The sequence below is a fragment of the Octopus bimaculoides genome, chromosome 16 (genome assembly GCF_046866305.1).
Source record: "Octopus bimaculoides isolate indiv1 chromosome 16, ASM4686630v1, whole genome shotgun sequence".
Classification (NCBI taxonomy): domain Eukaryota; kingdom Metazoa; phylum Mollusca; class Cephalopoda; order Octopoda; family Octopodidae; genus Octopus; species Octopus bimaculoides.
In genome coordinates, this window is record NC_142943.1 from 42,882,384 (window position 1) to 42,904,883 (window position 22,500).

The 22,500-nt window shown below is 33.4% G+C and overlaps 1 protein-coding gene across 5 annotated transcripts in view; it reads left to right on the forward strand.

Annotated features, from left to right (window-relative positions):
- The window catches only part of LOC106883061 (mucin-like protein), a 63,161-nt gene that overhangs the window by 39,690 nt on the left and 971 nt on the right, over positions 1 to 22,500 (forward strand). The window contains exons 17-29 of one of the 5 annotated variants that reach the window (XM_089364524.1): positions 882 to 995; positions 2,299 to 2,421; positions 3,415 to 3,531; positions 4,004 to 4,129; positions 4,834 to 5,082; positions 6,738 to 6,860; positions 9,543 to 9,674; positions 11,067 to 11,189; positions 14,519 to 14,641; positions 16,505 to 16,519; positions 18,115 to 18,262; positions 19,257 to 19,411; positions 21,477 to 21,562. In XM_089364524.1, coding sequence (XP_089220650.1) covers positions 882 to 995; positions 2,299 to 2,421; positions 3,415 to 3,531; positions 4,004 to 4,129; positions 4,834 to 5,082; positions 6,738 to 6,860; positions 9,543 to 9,674; positions 11,067 to 11,189; positions 14,519 to 14,641; positions 16,505 to 16,519; positions 18,115 to 18,262; positions 19,257 to 19,411; positions 21,477 to 21,562 — 1,634 coding nt within the window. Of the gene's footprint in view, positions 1 to 881; positions 996 to 2,298; positions 2,422 to 3,414; positions 3,532 to 4,003; positions 4,130 to 4,833; positions 5,083 to 6,737; positions 6,861 to 9,542; positions 9,675 to 11,066; positions 11,190 to 14,518; positions 14,812 to 16,504; positions 16,520 to 18,082; positions 18,263 to 19,256; positions 19,412 to 21,476; positions 21,563 to 22,500 lie in introns of all 5 variants that reach the window. The other 4 variants (XR_016244649.1, XR_016244650.1, XR_016244651.1 and 1 more) reach the window with 4 other exon arrangements.

Sequence of the window (22,500 nt, forward strand, 5' to 3'; positions counted from 1 at the left end):
TGAAAGAGAAAATGTACAAATTTAGTTAGATATGTACTATTAGCCCTTTCTTTATGCCTAAATGCAAATTTGTGATTATTATAGTAAAGTCGAAGTGAAGAAGAGGGCATACAAATATAAGCATGTGCTTTACCAAGAGCACTTATACATAAATGTTTTCCTAATGCACTGGTTATTAATGGGACACAGTGAATTATTGCAGAAAGTGCACTACGTTTAGCTTAAGTATTAGTAGGTATAATAACTCCAGAACCACTATTACTAATAGTACTATTAGAGGAATCAGGTACATCAATATGTTGACTATTTGCAGTAGATGTTGCATTGCGGTTATTTAGGTGGCTGAAAGTTGCAGTATCATTAAACGGATGTCTGTTGTTGTGGTATTATAATTTGCAGTTTCATTTAATACTGCTAAATTTTACTATACATTCAGTAATATTAAACATGGTAGAATATGCAGGTTTAACTTTGTAAGAAATTGCATTTGAAAATTTCATGATACGAGCTACATTTAGGAAGGTATTTATCAAAAACTTGAAAAGGGTTTTGTGTTACATTAGATGCAACGTTCACACTAAAGTTGGGGGGGGGGGGGCGTGAACCACAAAATATTCTTTAGTAGCTATTTTAATATTTAAGTTCATTCGGATTAGATGTAATATGGCCTAAAGTAATTTGGTTATTATGGTAATTAACTGCAATCATATTACCAGATTTAAATATTTGTATGTACACATACAAACATACATACATATTGTATTTATATATTATATATGTACGTATGTACGTATGTATGTGTGTTTGTTTGTATCTATGTACGTATGTATGTGTACACATATATTCACAGATATGCATATCTGTATATTTTCTCCCAACAGAGATCAACGAATGTACTACAAAGTCACCATGCGAACAAGTGTGTGATAATACCCGAGGAAGTTACTATTGCTCATGTGAACCTGGTTATATTAGGAATGGCACCAATTGTACAGGTATTTTACAAATATTTTTCGACTAATTAGTGAGGTAAACCGAACTGATTAGATACATAATACATACATACATGCATACATACATACACACCATTGTATGACCGACTGTCTGTGTTAAATGCTGCATTCTGTTAACTAGTCTTTATAGCCGAATGTATACAATATTTAAAGAAATACGGACATGCAAATAAAACACGAAATAGTAAAACCTTAAAGTATAATTAACAATGACTAATATTTTATGTATGTGCTTCTTATGCAGAAAATGAGTTGGTAGAGATTCCATGCGGTGTACATAGTGCAAATATTAGACGTATGCTAGTTTTTATGTAATTCCAGGTTGACTTTTATTTGACAGACGTCCCGGGGAAGTTATTCTGAATAAGTATACACGCTTTAAATTCTGGGAATGCTTACTTTGTAGAAGTGGTGGCGGTGGCGGTGGTGGTGGTGGTGATGGTGGTGGTGGTGGTAGTAGTAGTAGTAGTAGTAGTAGTAGTAGTAGTAGTAGTAGTAGAGCTGATAGCTTTCGTTCGTTTTATGACATATTAGCACTGGAGACGGCTGTCCCACAAATGAAAGTAGCCAGAATAACAATGAGAAATTTCAGGCACATATTTCCTTTCTCTGGAAGGGATAGACCACGTTGGAGTACGAATACAGGGGATTTTGAGAGCATGCTCCACTGGATGTAGGAACGTTAGGTTACATGACGATGGCGTGCAGGTGGACTGAGATATTAGTAAGGATTTATATATAGAATGCCATACCGTAATTATGATAAGAATGGAGTGTGACAGCAGTAAAATAAAAGGACAGAGCACTCAAAATGAATGGAACTTCGAGAAGAGAGAGAGAGACCTAGGAAGTTAATGGAGCGAAATGGTAGAACCTGATACCAAAAGTCTGAGACTCATGAAGTCTAATTTGAGCAAGATTTTATTACTACATCTAGCAAGTCATACAACTAAAACGAGGCTCATGTGACGTTAATCCTGCCGGAAGTTTGTCTCACAAAACATATCCAAGAGCTACGTTATGCTGTTAAGTTTTTAGATGATAAAGTAACTTAGTTTCAGCGTTAATGTCTTAATGCTCGTAGTTCCTGTAACAAATCAAACGACTTTCATACAATGAAAACAGCATTACCCAGTTTTGGTTTCCTTCAGGTACAAAAGTTCTCATGTCTAACAAACTATGATATTAGTTTATTCTTTCACTAAATCATGCCTACCCTAAGAATATTTAATCAATTTATTATTTTATATGAAACAATAACGAAACAATATTATTTTCGCTGCAGATATAAACGAGTGTGAAATGCAAAATGCCTGCGAGCACGGTTGCAAGAATACCAACGGATCATATAACTGTACTTGTTTCTCTGGTTATACACTGAATGCAAATGGCAAGACATGTGACAAAAGTAAGGCACGAATTTTTACACATTTTTTATCTCTCACCGCCGTCTGTGTGTATATAAATATGTGTGTGTGTGTGTGTGTGTGTGTGTGTGTGTGTGTGTGCTTGTGTGTGTATGTGTGTGTGTGTTTGTGAGTGTCTATTTCCAAAATATTTACGAACAAGCCACCGTTATTATTTGTTTATTTATTCATTTATATATTATTGGTGCATTCATGGCTGTATGGTAAGAAGCTAGCTTCCCAACCATATGGTGCTGGGTTCAGTTCCATTGCGTGGCACCTAGGGCAAATCACTTCTACCAAATCACTTCGACCAAAGCCTTGAGAGTAAATTTGGTAGACGGAAACTGAAAAAGCGTGCCGAATATATATATGCATATATTGATACCTATACGTACATACTTCCATCCATACGTATATATATATATTCTTTGTAAGCCTAGTGCTCATTCTATCGGTCGCTTTTGCCGAACTGATACGTTACGGGGATGTAAACACACCAAGATTGGTTGTAAAGCGATGGTGGAGAGACAGACACATACATAGACAAAACACAAATATCTCTCTTTAGCTATCTATGAACATATATGTATATATATATATATATATATATATATATATATATATCAAGATCTGCATATGCATATGTATTATGTCACATATATTCTTTCTTTCTATACATAAACACGCGCACACACATGTACCATACTTCATCTTATGATACTGATTGTCGCATTTCAAATTAAATTTGTTGTTTTCTTATTATTGTAATCGGGCATATATATAAATAGATCAGGGTTGCCTATATTATCAAAGGCACTAAAAGCACGACGAACAACAACCATAATTCGAGCTAACGTAACGGATTTTTATAACATAATAAAACACTTCAATTATAAGTCTTAGTTTTCCTCAGTCCTAATAAACATTGTATTCAGTGTCACGAAATTAAATTGTTGATTATAAATTGAATCTTATTGCAATTTTCTTTTCAGCGGGGACATTAAACTGTTCTAGCTGCTCTGTTTACCATGGCTGTACAATTAATGCGTCAAGCATAGAAACGTGTTTTTGTAAATTGGGTTACGATATGAATTCTACAGGATGCTTCGGTAAGATATATCACTAATATATTTTATAAGTAAAATATTTACTAGGCAAGTAAGAAACGAAGAATACCTCTCCTGATCAAAAATAGAAGCCAGGTTTCCTTCCGTTTCGACTACGATGCATCAAATGCTACATCTTGCAGAATGCAAAGCTTGGTACACTACGCCCCGAAATATGATGGACTATTCATGGTTTGAGCGTCTTCAGATATATGTGTACTCAATGAAGGTTAAAGATCATCGACAACAGGAGATGGCAGTGTGCAGAAATAATGTTGTGTCGTCTGATCTTCGGTTGTAGCGTTAATGTGTCATCCGATTTAATACTACCTGGTTCATGGGTTCCTTAACTCCACTCTGTTGTAACATCATAGGTACAGGTCTCCAGAAGCCTTCAAAGATGATGATGGATTCTGACCTTTCTCCTTCGATTAAAAAGTATCTGAAATAAATTTAATCTTTGTTTTAAATGCAGATACTGACGAATGTTTAAAATCCTCGGAAATATGTGGAAATGCTACCTGTGTTAACATCGACTCTAGCTACAAATGTGTGTGTGATGAGGGATACTTTTATAATATAAATACAAATAGCTGTACCGGTAAGTATTTTTTATGTCTTTTTGTTTCTTTGTTTTGTTTTTCAACTACATAAGGTAGATTCCAGTGATCCACAACTCAGCAATAGAACCCCAACATTGAAAATATCTTCCAAAGTACTTAATTGTTGTTTTCCATATGAAACATATCACTAAGTCATTAACCCGAGAGATTTGTGTTTCTCGCGACAAGCTACCACAGGAGCAACTTTCTTCTCAACATAATGTCCTATTTCTTCATACCAAAGAAACAAACATCACACCGATAAATCGAAATCGTCATCTGCATGATACTAATTTTCCTCCATTTGGGAACAATAGCATGACACAATGTCAGTTTTCGATGTACCTGCAGTTGGATCGAAAAGTAACCCTTTATAGATTATGACAAGAGAGCATGAGAAACAGAAATCCGTCTAAACATTTTAGACCTAAATTTAGGTTTGCATTATTTATTTACTAACGTTTTGAACTTTATTTTACTCGCCAAAATCAATCATAACACAAACGATGTCAGTAATATTATGAGTGAATCCAGTAAGGCATGAAAGGATTTAATGAGAATTATTTTAATTACTCTTTACCACTACCTCAAAGCGATTTTATAGATTCATTTGCCGCATAAAATTGATTAGACTGCGTCGAACGCCTCTAAAAGATTTGTATCAAAATTGATACGTTATCAAGTTTCTATTCTTTCCCTACAGAATGTCCGAAGAACAAATATGGAAAAAATTGCAACGAAACATGCGACTTTAGATGTGCTTCTTGTGATAAAATAACAGGCTGTGTTTGTGAACGCGGTAAAAAAGGAAACAACTGTTCAGAAGATATCAATGAATGTAATTCAACCCACGAATGTGATCTTCTAACAACTACTTGCGAAAATGTAGTTGGATCATATTATTGCAAATGTAAGGCTGGTTATAAAAAGATTCTTGATATCAAATGTGAAGGTACGTAGATCCAATGAAGTTTTCATAGTCATTCGTAATTTACTGCTTTATAGACTTCATATTTCGATGCATATTTTAGTAAGCACTGTCCTGTGAATACATACATACATACACAGGTACATACATAATACAGGCATATATATATATATATATATATATATATATATATATATATATATATATATATATATATATATATATATATATATATATATATGAAATATAGTGTGTGTATATATATATATATATATATATATATATATATATATATACTTTTAGGGAAAATAACCAAGTTTCAAGAACTCATCGATGAAAATCCACTATCACATATAGAAAAATTAACAATTAAAAGCACAATAAATGAGTATAATATAAAGCAAAGTAAATATCATAAGATAAATATAATAAAATGATTACACGTGTTTCATAACTCATTTTCAAATAGAAAGGAAATTTAAATCGATTGAAATTATCGAAAATAAATTCTATTCAAAAATATAGCTAATCGTCAGATCGTAAGTAGAACAATAATTAGATATAATTATCTCAACCAACAATAAGTACCAAATGAATTAATATGAAATACTTATTTTATAAAGATAGAAAAATTATTAAAAATATCAAAATATCAAAATAATAAGCATTCAATAATCCTCCCTTCATCCATTATAATATGTATATAATTTAAGTAAGCTGGTTTTCTATATGTTATAGTGGATTTTCATCGATGAGTTCTTGAAACTTGGTTATTTTCCCTAAAACTATATATTTTATATATATTTTATCTTTAAAGCTCAATTTAATTTTAATTTTTTATAAATTGATTTTAATTGAGTTTTTACCTGTAATTTTAGATTTTGTCCCTCATATTATTATATATATATATATTCTTTTGGATTTGGTTTGCAAGATTCTTTATGAGTTTATCTGTTGAAGCATATTTTGTTGTGTCTGGGGAAAGTCAGTCCCTTTTAGTGCCTCATTATTTAACACACTCACCGGTAAAGTTTCCACTCATTTACTTAATTTTCGTAAATTTTTCGTTGCGGTTTGCAACCTTTTCAATAGGAAAAATAGATAAGTAAATGAGTGGATACTTTACCAGTGATGTGTTAGATAATAAGGCACTAAAAGATAAGGAATATTCCGAGACACAACAATATATATGTATCTACGTGTGTTTTTATATATGTGTGTGTGTAAGCGCGCGCGTATCTATGCATGTATGTGTATAAGTGTGTGTGTTCTGAGTGTTTTTGTCACCCACCACCACTCTACAACATTCGTTGGTTTATTTAGGTCCCCGTAACTTAGTGATTCAGCAAATAACTAAAACAGAATACATAGCAAACTTTAAAGACATACAAGTGTCAATTCGTTCGATTAAATTCATCAAGGCGATGTCCCCAATGTCCGCAGTCAAATGACTGAAGCATGTAAAAGATAAATGATATAAATATGTACAATGTATGTAATATATAATGTATATTTGAGATATGTATATATATAATGTGTGTATGTACAGACAATGTTACGAAATAGCTCTTAAAATATTTCTATGAATATCGTTAAGTTTGGAGTTCATGTACTTTTATGAATGATTTCCCGCTATTGAATTTTTCTGCTAGTTTCTATCTTCATTTCATTATCAACAGACATTGATGAATGTACCGAAGGAACAGCGAACTGTTCTGCAGACGCTGTTTGTACCAACACGGAAGGAAGCTATAAATGCACATGTGGAAAAGGTTTTACAGGAGACGGTTTCATCTGCAATGGTTAGTTGTCATTTGTTGTATAACAAATTCGAAATTTTCAGCTACTACTGTAAAATATGATGAAGTCCTGCAGTTAAATTTGTATGAGAAATAAACCCTACCCTGCTTCTTGTAATACATTACTTTGGCATTATACCCATCCTTTCCTGTATCTGTTTGGAAGAATATATGTGGTCGAATGATCTGTTAGAAATTGCAGCAACATCTCCGGTTATATCACTACATTTCTGTTCCGTGCTTTTGATCTATTATTAGGAGCCCCAACTTTATGTATTAAAACAAGTTGTTATCTCTTTTTCATCTTTTTCCATTTTCGGAGAAAGTGAGGTAATGAGGGAGTTGCACCTTTCTTCTCACAACGAAAGGAACCAATTCTGTAAGAAATAGATAAATAAATAAATAAAGAAAGAAAGAAAGAAAGAAAGAAAGGAAGAAGGAAAGAGTGAGAATGTAGATGGGGAAGAATAGACAAGAAAGTGATACCTTGATTGGGATTTGTCAGCGGCCAAATAAACTTTTCAACTCTAGGCACAAGGCCCGAAGTTTTTTTTGGGGTGGGGGGGAGGGCAGTCGATTAGATCGACCCCGGTATGCAACTATATATGATATATCGACCCCGAAAGTCGACCACGGTGGAATGTCAACTCAGAACGTAAAGACAGATGAAATACCGCTATGCATTTCACCTGGCGTGCTAAAGTTTCTTATTTTTTTACTACCCACAAGGGGCTACACACAGAAGGGACAAACAAGGACACACGAACGGATGGATTAAGTCGATTATATTGATCCCAGTGCGCAACTGGTACTTATTTAATCGACCCCGAAAGGATGAAAGGCAAAGTCGACCACGGCAGAATTTGAACACGGAGCGTAGCGCCAGGCGATATACCGCTAAGTATTTCGCCCGGCGTGCTAACGTTTCTGCCAGCTGGCCGTCTTATCAGCTGCTAAATAACAACTATTGAAATTTTACTTTTCTATGGTTATCATTTAATTAAAACCCGGGTGGTCTTGCTGACATTGAGAGTTTAAGACCACACGAAGACAAGAAGTACGCCATTAAAGAACCACGAGGAAATCCACGAAGAAAATTCACACTACTAAAAAACTGTCACCAAAATTCATTTCAGATAACATAATACAATTCTAAGAGAAGAGAAAGCTTAGCTTAGTCCGAACAAAAATGTCGTGATGATTTCATCGAGAATCTCTTTGGTCATAGATTAACTGTGTCAGTAAAAAAATACTGCAAAACATGATCAAATTGATTATTTGACAGAAGTACCACAGGCAATGACAGTTATGAGCCAGTCATAACATACTTCTATATTGCAGGTTACATGAGTAATGAAGCTTAGCTATAATAATGGTTTCAAATCTTGGAACAAAAGCTGCAATTTGGGGAAGGGGAAAGTCGATAACATCGACTCCAGTACTCATCTAGTACTTGTTTTTATCGATCCGGAAGGATGAACACCAAAGTCAACCTCGGCAGAATTAGGACCAAAAACAGACGAAATATTGACAGACATAACGATTCTTCCACCTCACCCGCCTTAGCTATGCTATAATAGTAGCATTGATCGTAAGATATGAAGGAAGAAGAAAACCTAATGTAACAGAAAACCTAATGTAACAGAAAACCTAATGTAACAGAAAACCTAATGTTACATTTCTAACTCCAACTTACGCACTCATTCATACACACACATGTGTATATATGTGTGCGCATGTGTATAAGTGTGTTTGTATCTGTGTGAAGATGACAAGTTAAGAAATTGGGTAAACCATAAAACTGACTGCCTTCCAGTATTGGTTGACTCTCTCCGCACTATGGGTTCGATCAAATTTGTCTTCCATCTTTTCGAAGCTGATAACGTACCGACTGCATATTGTCCTAATATATATATATATATATATATATATATATATATATATATATATATATATATATATGATATATATATATATACATACATATACATAAACACACATTTATCATATCTGGAATCGGTCTGCTTAGGTTGTTGTGTCCTACTTCTTTTTAGTTTCCGTATTTTCCAGTGGCGTTCGAAATTTCCTCTAGACACCTGATGAAGGCTGGAAGGCATATCAGCCGAAACGTTATGTTAACAACAAACACGATGAGGACAAATATCCTTCAAATGTAAATAATGTATATAATTCCGCATCTTATATATACAGAAATGTACCTCGAATCTATAAACATAAATATATAGAAAACAGGAACAAAGTGATGACACCGGAAAAAATTGCTATGTTCTGAAAATGTAATTCTCCAAAATTAAGTGCACTTCATATTCAAGGCTCTGATTAAGATATAGGATGTTACTCAGGAACTCAACTAGGAGACCACTGCATCCTATATATATATATATATATATATATATATATATATATATATATGTGTGTGTGTGTGTGTGTGTGTGTGTGTGTGTGTGTGTGTGTGTGTGTGTGTGTGTGTGTGTGCGTGTGTGTGTGTGTGTGTGTGTGTGTGTGTATGAGTTTATTGTTGACATTGCATTCTTTGATTTTGTGAAATCACCATGCAGGAGAATGTTCTAACCTATCGTTCGCTTCTTAGGAAGCAATATTATTAGAATATTGTTTATTATCCATTTTCATTTCATCTCTTTCTACATCACTTTCGTGCGGCAGATATTGACGAATGCATTAATTACAACGGGAACAACTGTAGCCAAATTTGCAACAACACACGGGGTTCTTACGCCTGTACTTGCAGACCAGGCTACCACATTGCAGACAACAGAGTCTCTTGCATAGATGATGGTGCGTATATTAATCTTTATTTATTTACTCCATCGGATCTTTTCCCTTTGATCGAGAAATTATTTTTTGTAACTAAACGCTTTCAAACTTCTGACACTGGTAGAATGTTTCATATAAAACATCTTTTACTCTTAATGTTGTTGACAAAAGTTTATATTTTCAAGGTTATATTTTCAAGGTTAAAGTAGTCGTATTTCGGTAATTTCAACCAATCAATGACGTGTATTCAGCTGAATAAATTACTGCCGTTGTTTGTCAACAACAACTATCGGCGGTGTATATTTCGTTTGTCATTATTATTTGACATCTTTCGTGCGTTTGTACTCATTTTAGCTTTAGGGTTAGGATTTTACGGTGCGGGTTTGGGTTAGGGTTTTAGGGTTAGAGTTACAGAAAAGAGTGAAAACAGAAGAAATTGGAGGGGGAGGGTGCGGATGGAAGTCTTTCCGAAAATAATAGCTGAAAACAGAAAAAGAAAACTAAAAGCAGTAGAAATGCACGAACGATTGTGGTGGTGCCATGAAGTAAACATGCTTCAGATACCCTCGTTTATTCATACAAACGTAAATGAGATGAAATATGTCATAAATAACAGTGACAAACGAAATATACACCACCGGAAGTTATTGTTAACAAAAACGGCAGTAATTTTATTCAGCTAGATACACGTCATTGATTGATTGAAGTTACCGAAATACGACAACTTTAACGCGAGATAACTTTGAAAATACAAACTTTTCTCAACAACGCTAAGAGTAAAAGATGTTTTATATGACACATTCTACCAGTGTCAGAAGTTTGAAAGCGTTTAGTTACAAAAAATTAATTTCTCGAACTGCCGTTCAAAGGGTAAAGATTCACTCCATCTCCTCACCTTTATCATGCATGATCTTTCTTTCTCCTTTCCGACATTGATAAATACCTGTTTCGTTTCACTTAACAATTACGATCTAAACAAAGTTTGTAGTATTGAATTTAATTTAGAAATCATATTAGTTGCAACTTTTGATGCAGTTCCAGCAGTTTGGGGGAAGAGGGTAAGTTGGTTACATCAATCCGGCACCGTGGTCGATTCCATTGACCAACAATTCTTCAAGGAATTGCCATAGGATGGCCGCAGTCTAATGAGTGAAACAAGTAAAAGTAAAATATAGATGAAAAAAAAATTGATATCTGGCCTGATTCAGCTTTATCCTTCTTTATACCGGCTTCGACAAATTAAACTACCCGTCGTATTCACGTCGATTAAATCATCTCGGAGACTCGAGATTAGAAGTAAATTATGAAGGTGTAATGTAGGACTTAGTATAGGAAATTCAATCTTGCGAAAGAGAATGTATTTTAATTCAATTAGCCTAGTTTTAATGAACATTTTTTTAATCTCGTACAAAGGTGGAGACCCGTGCAAATATAACAAACACAACTGTTCAGAAAATGCCATATGTTCTAGCTCGGCCGAATATTATAATTGTACATGTAACGTTGGATTTCATGGAGACGGTTACACTTGTTCAGGTAAGTGCGATTACAAATATTACGTTACTTCTGGTTTTTAATCTGAAGACACAAAGCAGTAGGGTAACAGTTTTTTTCATAAAAACTGGGTGCACGGCGTAAGGGAAGGACACACAGAGTGGATTAGGCCAAAGCGGAACATAGTTTTAAAACACCAGTGAGTTATCTTTGTTTCAAATTCTGGCACAGGTTCAACAGTTTGGCAGAAGGGATAATTCGGTTACATCTACCTCAGTACCATAGGGGTTTCGCTCGACTAACAATTTCTCAAGGCATGACCGCAGTCTAATGAGTGACACAAGTAAAAGTAAAATATAAATGATATAAATGAAAAAATTGATATCTGGCCTGATTCAGCATTATCTTTCTTTATACTGGCTTTGATAAATTAAACTACTCATTGTATACAGGACGATTAAATCATCTCGGAGATTAGAGACAGGTAGTAAATTATGAGTGTGTAATGTAGGAATTATTTTAAGAAAGTGAATCTTGAGCAGCAGTATGTGTTTAAATTTAATTAGCCTATTTCTAATGAACATGTTTTTATCTCGTACAAAGGCGAAGACATGTGCGAAAGTAACAAGCACAATTGTTCAACGAATTCCACTGAAGCAGCACCATAGAATTTATTTGTATTAACTGTAAATGATTTTCTGGACAACAAGAATCCAGCCAACGATGCCGAGATACTTGACAACATGGTGGAGAATATTTAGAAGTTAGGAGCAAATATGAGATAGTCACCTTGATAAATAGTCACTTTGATTAATTCCATAAAAGCCTTGATGACACAAGTGATGAGCAGCGAGAACATTTCGATCAGCATCTAAAACCAATGGAACACATGTATCAATGCAGATATGTGTATCACATGATGGTGGATTATTGCTGGAAATTGGCTCACGAGCTTCTTGAGTTTCCGTACTCAAGAAAATCATCCAATCGCAAATTCGTAGGAAATAAATCATAAACAATGTAATTTGACTATACAAATCTTAAAATTTGTATATTTGTGCTGACGATTCTTCTACCTCACCCGCATTAGCTATGCTATAATTAAAGCATTGATCGTAAGGTATGGAGGAAGGGAAGGTGTAACAGATAACGTAAGGTAACATTTCTAACTCCAACTTACGCACTCATTCATATACACATACACATACTTGTGTATGTATGTGTGTGCATGTGTTTAAGTGTGTTTGTGTGTCAGGATTTTTAGTTACTGAATCGAGAGTATCTCACTGAATTTTGTTTCTCAGTAAAACAGCTTATGAAGAACATAATATAACGCACAATCATATATAGACATTGATTTTCCTTCAAAATCAGAATGATGTCTTATACTAAAAAAATTAGTAAATATTTTAAAATTTGTATAGTCAAATTACATTGTTTATGCTTTATTTCCTATGAATTTGCGATTGGATGATTTTCTTGAGTGCTGAAACTCAAGAAGATCGTGAACCAATTTCTAGCAATAATCCGCAATCATATGATAGTCAGATCTGCCTTGATACATTTGTTGCATTGATTTTATATCCTGATCGAAACGTTCTTGCTGCTCGCCACTTGTGTCACCAAGGCTTCTATGGAATTTATCAAGGTGAATGTGGTGACAGTGTATCTCGTGTTTACTCCCAACTTTTACATGCTCTCCACCATGTTGTCAAGTATTTTAGTATCGTTGACTGCTTTCTCGCTATCCAAAAAATCATTTACAATAAATACAAATAAATATGCTACATATATAATAAAAGCGTGGTCCATATTTATACAGAGCTTTAACATACTACTTCATAATGCCAAGTTGATATGGAGTACAATTAGAATGATTTTTTCATTGGTTGAGGTAAAGGCTCTTCAACCACAGGAAAAGATCCAGGAACTAATAAAGACTGCCGTCATTGTTTGATCACCCAATATTTCCCTTGATTTTTCTGTTTCACATACGTAAAAAGTACGGATATGCGGTATATCCAGTTTCTTGCTACAACAGATTATATTCAGGTATATTACCCAGATGATTGGGGGAAGGTATTTTGAAATCTAGACGTGATGGTAAATAATAAAATCATTACACGTGTTTCATAAATCATTTTCAAATAGAAAGGACATTTAAATTGATTGAAATTATCGAAAATAAATTCTATTCTAAAATATAGCTAATCGTCAGATCGTAAGTAGAACAATAATTAGATATAATTATCTCAACCAACAATAAGTACCAAATGAATTAATATGAAATACTTATTTTATAAAGATAGAAAAATTATTAAAAATATCAAAATATCAAAATAATAACCATTCAATAATCCTCCCTTCATCCATTATAATATGTATATAATTTAAGTAAGCTGGTTTTCTATATGTTATAGTGGATTTTCATCGATGAGTTCTTGAAACTTGGTTTTTTTCCCTAAAACTATATATTTTATATATATTTTATCTATAAAGCTCAATTTAATTTTAATTTTTTATAAATTGATTTTAATTGCGTTTCTACCTGTAATTTTAGATTTTGTCCCTAATATTATATATATATATATATATATATATATTCTTTTGGATTTGGTTTGCAAGATTCTTTATGAGTTTATCTGTTGAAGCATAATTTGTTATGTCTGGGGAGAGTCAGTCACTTTTAGTGCCTCATTATTTAACACACTCACCGGTAAAGTTTCCACTCATTTACTTAATTTTCGTAAAATTTTCGTTGCGGTTTGCAACCTTTTCAATAGGAAAAATAGATAAGTAAATGAGTGGATACTTTACCAGTGAATGTGTTAGATAATAAGGCACTAAAAGATAAGGAATATTCCGAGACACAACAATATATATGTAACTACGTGTGTTTTTATATATGTGTGTGTGTAAGCGCGCGCGTATCTATGCATGTATGTGTATAAGCGTGTGTGTTCTTAGTGTTTTTGTCACCCACCACCACTCTACAACATTCGTTGGTTTATTTAGGTCCCCGTAACTTAGTGATTCGGCAAATAACTAAAACAGAATACGTAGCAAACTTTAAAGACATACAAGTGTCAATTCGTTCTACTAAATTCATCAAGGCGATGTCCCCAATGTCCGCAGTCAAATGACTGAAGCATGTAAAAGATAAATGATATAAATATGTACAATGTATGTAATATATAATGTATATTTGAGATATGTATATATATAATGTGTGTATGTAAAGACAATGTTACGAAATAGCTCTTAAAATATTTCTACGAATATCGTTAAGTTTGGAGTTCATGTACTTTTATGAATGATTTCCCGCTATTGAATTTTTCTGCTAGTTTCTATCTTCATTTCATTATCAACAGACATTGATGAATGTACCAAAGGAACAGCGAACTGTTCTGCAGACGCTGTTTGTACCAACACGGAAGGAAGCTATAAATGCACATGTGGAAAAGGTTTTACAGGAGATGGTTTCATCTGCAATGGTTAGTTGTCATTTGTTGTATAACAAATTCGAAATTTTCAGCTAGTACTGTAAAATATGATGAAGTCCTGAAGTTAAATTTATATGAGAAATAAACTCTACCCTGCTTCTCGTAATACAATTCTTTGGCATTATACCCATCCTTTCCTGTATCTGTTTGGAAGAATATATGTGGTCGAATGATCTGTTAGAAATTGCAGCAAAATCTCCGGTTATATCACTACATTTCTGTTCCGTGCTTTTGATCTATTATTAGGAGCCCCAACTTTATGTATTATATTCAGGTATATTATCCACTGATGATTGGGGGGAGGCATTTTGAAATCTAGACGTGATGGTAAAAAACGGATTCTATTTTCGATTTAGCATATAAAAAATCTGGATATTTTCCTTTTTATGGGCAGCTCGAGTCATTAATTTTCCTTAACTAAACACTTTGAAACTACGGACACTGGTAGAATGTGTCATATAAAACATCTTTTACTCTTAGCGTTGTTGAGAAAAGTTTCTGTTTTCGAAGTTATTTCGTGTTAAAGTTGTCGTGTTTCGGTAATTTCAACCAATCAATGATCTGTATTTAGCTGAATAAAATTACTGCTGTTGTTTGTCAGCAACAACTTCCGGCGGTGTATATTTCGTTTGTCATTATTATTTATGACATATTTCATCTCAGTTACGTTCGTATGAATAAACGTGTGTATCTGAAGCAAGTTTAATTCTTGACACAACCATAATCGTTCGTGCATTTCTACAGCTTTTAGGTTTGTTTTTTTTTTTTTCACCTATTTTCAGCTACTATTTTCGGAAAGACTTCCATCCCCCCGCCATTTTCTCGCAAATTATTGCTTTTTTTAAAAATTGTTCTTGCCAAAATCCCAGCTTTTCGGATACGGGAATTCCTGAAAATTTACAAAAATCGGAATTTTTAAATTCCCCCCTTACCGCTCCGCCTCCAATTTCTTTATTTATCACTTTTTTTCCATAACCCTAACCCTAAAACCACAACCCCAATCCTAACTCTAAAGCCCCAATCCTAACATTAAAGCGCTAACCCTAACCCTAACTCTAAAACCGTGACCCTAACACTCACCCTAAAACCCTAACCCCAAAACCCTAGACCAAACCCTAAAGCCCAAATCCTAACCTTAACCTTAAAACCCTTAATCCCTAACCCTAAGTAAAAAAATTGTTCAAATTTTCTTTAAAGCTAAAACCAGTACAAACGCACGAACGATGTTATAAATAACAGTGACAAACGAAATATACACCGCCGGAATTTGTTGACAAACAACAGCTGTAATTTCATTCAGTTGAATAAACGTCATTGATTGGTTGACATTACCGAAATACGACAACTTTAACTCGAAATAACTTAGAAAATAGAAACTTTTCTCAACAACGCTAAGAGTAAAAGATGTTCTATATGACACATTGTACAAGTACATGAAATATCAAAATGTTTAATTAAAAAAAATTTATTAATCGAGCTGCCCATGTAAAGGAAAAGACACAAAAATCCTTCAAATCAGGTAAAAACGTCCTGACAGCAAAATACCGATTAGAGAGAGAGAGATCCGACTAGAATAATTCTTAAGGCTATATGTGTCTTTTTTTTTTGTTTTGTTGTTTTCTAAATTATAAACATGCGTTCATTTCAATAACGTACCGTTCATTTGTAATACATTCTGACAGTTTCGAACGTGAATACCTTCAATATGCCAGAACGTATTACGAATGGATAAAAGAAAATTATTGTTACGTACAGTCCATGAATCTATTATGCCATTGTCTGCCATTAACCATAACATTGAATCGTTCAAGCAATAATTTTATTTTAAACAATATTTTTTTTTGTCCCCGACAGGGAATTTCGACGAGCGTAAGTATATTTTTTTCATAATCTTTTCTTTGATGTTATTATAATTATAATAATAATAATAATAATAATAATAATAATAATTATTATTATTATTATTATTATTATTATTATTATTATTATTATTACTTTCATTATTATTGTTATTATTATTATTATTATAATTATTATTATTATTATTATTATTATTATTATTATTATTATTATTATTATTATTATTATTATTATTATTATTATTATTATTATTATTATTAAGGCAGCAAGCTAGCAGAATTGTTAGTATGCCGGTTAAGCTGCTAAATAGCATTTCTTCTGGCTTTACGCCTTGCGTTCAAATTCCGATGAGGTGGATTTTACCTGTCATCCTCTCCAGATCGATGCGATAAGTGCCAGTTAATCACTGGGACCGATGTAATCGACTAGCCACCCTGCCTCCTCGAAAAGAATTTCCGAACTTCGTACCGATTGTAGAAAGGATTGAGGCACAGCTGGCGATGCTCCTCTGCTTAGTCGCTATTGCGAAAGTGATTGTGTGGTGGACGAGGCTGAAATGATTGAGGACACACATCTCCCTCTTTGCTCAAACTCTCATCTACTTTTATAAGTTCAACTTGGAAAGGAAAGTAAGAGTGGAGACTGAAGTGCTACCTCCTTGTGAATTTGGGAAAAGATGGCTGACTGTAGCAAAAATGGTTAGAGTGCATGGCCGCACTCAGCAAGAACTGAACTCTCACACGTCGTCTACGATGAGAAATCCATTACATACACAAGACACACACACACTATATATATATATATATATATATATATATATATATATATATATATATATATATATATGAAACGTAAAATGAAAACAGAACACAAAGTACTCTGGGGTACACGTGTTTCAAGCTTTATACACAAATTATCGTTGCATCATTATATGGGTATATAATTGATAGAAAGGATGGTTTAAAGCTATCTTCAGCCACAAACATTTTCTGTCCCAAGATTACATCACAAAGATAAAAGAAAAAGAGAGAGAAGGAAAATTCCACTTAGTATTATCCATTGTAATATGCTTATCCTTTAAATTGATATATTTGCATAAATGTTCCTTGGTATTGAACAATCTGTCCATATTGTACCACAATTCATATATATATATATATATATATATATATATATATATATATATATATATATATATATATATATATATATATATATATATATATATATATATATATATATATATGTATATATATATATATATGTATATATATATATATATATATATATATATATATATATGTATATATATATATATACATATATATATATACATATATATATATATATATATATATATATATATATATATATATGTATATATATATATATATGTATATATATATATATGTATATATATATATATATATATATATATATATATATATATATATATATATATATATATATATATATATATATATATATATATATATATATATATATATATATATATATATATATATATATATATATATATATCGAGATTTGTGGAATTCTTAAGTCGAGCAGTCGTTGATAAATTTAATTGTCTTGTATTTCAGGATTGATATATGTTATAGTCGGAGTTATTATGGCATTGCTTGTGTGGCTGTGTATTATGATCTTCTGCGTTTGGTGCTGCTGCTTCGGAGGTTATAGACGCCATCGTACTCGCCACGAAATGCTAACTTCGACATTGGACTACGACCCGTAAGTACATTTTCATGAATTTCTGATTGAAAAACTATCTTTCCAGCCTAATTTAGGTAATGAAGCAATAAACTGACCCTGGATAAAATACGATAAAATGACTCGTCATTGCATTAATTCATTGTTGTGGTAAATACACTTGGGCGATCGAATCCTAAATCTTCATGTTTCGTTTAATTGCCACAGACCTTATATCTGCACTGTCATTTTAGGAATTCATCTTGTAACCTGTCACAGCTATACTGTGACATTTTGCGCTTGACAAACACGCCTGTCTTTAGAGCAAAATTAGTATTAGGATTCGTTGAGAATTTTCAGTTATCTTTTTTGCTTGAAGTATTGATCACTTGAAGTATTTGAACCCAGACCATGCAGAGCCGTAAATGACATACCACGGTGTATTTTTATTTCAATTCCACTGATTTGTCCGGACCCCAACATTTTCCTAAGCCACAACTTAGTGCAATATGTTACGTTTCCAGAAACGGTGTAGAAATGTGGTCGGTATTTACGAAGTTTTATTTTCTGTGGTATTGTGCAGTCTAACAAAGGATTAGTTTTAGAGTTAGGCAGTAGACAAGAGTAGAATTTTTTTCTGCGCCGGATAAAGCGTTCAACGGCAATACATCTGGCTCTGAAATCAAATGTTTTATACGTCGACTTCACTCCTTTTTTTTTTGCTGGGTGGTGGGGCGATAAAATAAGGAACAATTGAACACGGGGAATTTCTGGCCTTGAGGCAAAATCTTAAAGAAACATTAGACACTACATTAAAATGTTTACAGTATTTTATATTCCCTTTCTAACATTTGGATGGAGTGGAGGTGGGGTAATCATGTTACAAGATTTGGAATAAAATAAATTCAAATAACATAATTCTTCTAAGTTTCCGAACTTACATTCAGTGGGTATATTAACCAAAATACTACACCAATCATAGACTGCAGTGCAACCTCCGCTGTTCCTTTTGTAAAATTCTTCATTTCTCTTCTAGTTACAACGTCCAGCAAGGATTTGGTTCATTATCATCATCGTTCACTGGTAGAGGACGAGGAAGATATTACTTTGGAAAATTCCTAGGTACCAAGTATCTTCGAAATTGGGCCGAGTTCAGTCCGGACGCAGGAGATGATCCGATAGCAAGAAGTTGTAAGTATATAGATCAACACACACAGCTTATAATTATACGTGTATCTGATATTCAGATTCAGTGCTTCTTATGTAGACCAATATAAATCCTTCCCTCTGTGATATCTTTATGTGTGTGTATATGTGCGCATGCACGAAATATACTGTGTGCATATGTAAATAAAAGCTTAATGCAGTATATATACTTCAATAAAAGGTAGAATCTCATCAGATATAGTAATTATTTCTGCCTTTGCTAAAATATACTTATCTGTTGGAGCAAATGTAATGCCGTAATGTACTATTGAGTTAATGAAAATCTAAAACATTGATTTCCTTTTCGGATGGTAGATCCTTCCATCTTTTTCTGGGTATTACGATCTCTCTCCCTCTCTCTACCTTTACGTCTTTCTCATATCATATTTACATGAATATTTATCACAATATGACTTTATATTTATTTTTATCTACGTAAATGTATAAACATGAGTGTGTGTATGTGTGTGTTACCCCATCCGTATATATGTACATATATATATATATATATATATATATATATATATATATATATATATATATATATATATACTGTATTTATTGCTGCATATCTCATACGCAGTTTTTCGGTTAAGATCAAATATAAAATAGTGCGACTTATACAAAAGTAAATATGGAGTGTATGTATATATATATATATATATATATGGATGGACAAAATGAAACACCTTAAAAGTCCAAACAAATTTATATTAATATGGGGTAGGACCGATTTTGGCAGTAATTACGGCTTGAATTCTACGACCTATGGATTCGTACAAAGTTTGAATTGTTTCCAAAGGAATTGTTTTCCATTCATCAGCTAAAACCGTCTCCAGGTCTTGTAGTGATGATGGTGGAGGATATCGACTCCCTCCGTTTTTTCTAAGAAGCACCATAAATGTTCGATAATATTGAGATCTGGGGGCTCTGGTGGTCAGATAAGATGTTCAACTTCATTAGAATGCTCCTTTAGCTTTGTGAATTTGTGCGTTATCATCATGAAAGATTACGGTTCCCTCCGGAAAGTTCCACAACTATAGGATGAATTTTATCAGATAAAATGCTTAAATGGTTTTCCCTATTAATTCTGCCATAACAGTTGGAAGAAGGCAGTCTGGGTGAAATGCTTCTTTTGGCTGTGTCCACACGTATACTCGGCCGATGGTCGGAAATACGGTAAAGCATAACTCGTCCGAGAAATTAACATTCTTCCACTGCTCTAGGGACCAATTATGTAGGTTTTTACTCCACTCTAAACGCTTTGCAACGTTTGTTTTTGAAAGTAGTAGTTTTCTGATTGCAGCCCTCCCATGAAATCCGGCATTGTGAAGCTCACGGAGAACTCTTTTTATGGAAACCGGGTTCTCGAGGTGGTCATTAAGCTCTTCCGTAGTTTTGGGAGCTGTACTTTTGTGATCCTTTCTAACAATTCGCGCAAGAGTCCGATGGTCCCTATCTGAAAGCTTAGGTTTTCTTCCGGAGTTTTGCTTCGACTAGGAGGTTTTTCTGTCTTTCTTAAATGCTGTCATTACTTTTGAGATAGTACTTCTTGATACACCAAATATTTCGGCTGTTTTGCTTACGCTAGCGCCTCCCATATGATCACCAACAATTTTACCTCGTTGAAAGTTCGATAGATCTGTCATCTAAATGAATTTTAATTACATTTTTCTGATGATATCTGAAACGAAAACACAATCTTAGCGAAACGTATTAAGCAACTCTAATAATAAATTAAAAAATATAACAATAAACAAACTTTTGCTGGTTTTATAGATATTTCAAAATTATGATGCTATGATGCTAGGTGTTTCCATCATATAAATATATATAGGTGTGTGTGTGTGTGTGTGTGTGTGTGTGTGTGTGTGTGTGTGTGTGTGTGTGTGTGTGTGAGTGTGTGTGTGTGTGTGAGTGTGTGTGTGTGAGAGTGTGTGTGTGCGTGCATGGGTGTGTGTATATATACATATATATATATATAAGCTCAAGTATATTGTACTTATAACACCGATATATATTGTAACACAATAATCACGTATTCTTGCAGCTGCAGATTCGATAAACGAACAAACAGCAAATATCAGAGACTCAAGATGGAAACGTGTTTTGGAGAGAGTAAATAAAACAGAAGTTGTAAGTATCCAATATTTATATATTCAAAGCAACAGTGTGCACCAAGCTATGCGGCTTATAACAGAACAGTGTTCTAGTGTCGAAGTCAAATAGAATAAGACAATCAAATAACCTAATTATTATATTTATTATGTTTATACGGAATATAAAGAGAACAGGAAACTGCTTTCTAATGCCTCAATTTGCTAGAAATAGCAGTCAAATGTATTTTAAACTACAGCCTAGTGTGTTACAAAAAAAAAATTACACACTGGACAATGCTACCTTAGAGATGAAAAATTTCAGTAGGTCAGGAGAAGAACTCCTTTGAACACGTTTGACGTCCCTGGGAACAAAGAATTTAGTTGAATATCAACAGCGCTCTCTTTTACAAGATAAACTCTAAGCGATCAATCAACTTACTAGAATAGCAGCTAAATGTCTCCTTGAATTGCACTCTACAGTTTTGAATAACGCAGCGTACATTGGATAATATAGACACCAAAAATGTAATGACCGATCGTGATAATGTTATTTGTGGTCATATATCGATCAGAACTGAGCTAGGGCTAATATACGAGAAATTTTATCATATTCTCATTGACCGCAGTTCATGAGTGACATTGGGAAGAGGGAGGCTCTACAGAAGCCTGTAAACTGGACTGTAGCGTTTGTTTGCAGGCAAACTTTAATCCGTCGTCATTTATGAACACCACCGATCAGCCAATTCTTTGTTGCTTCCCAAAGATTCCAACACCAGCGCAGCCTCTCTATTACGGTCATAGAAGCCCAGCAAAAAGTCATGTTCATTATCCTGCTTCTGTGGCTAAGGCATGAAAGAGTATATATATATATATATATATATATATATATATATATATATATACAACCACACACACACACATTAAGCATTTTACTCTTTAAAGACTTTATGAGTTGCAGTATAGCCAGAGAAAATC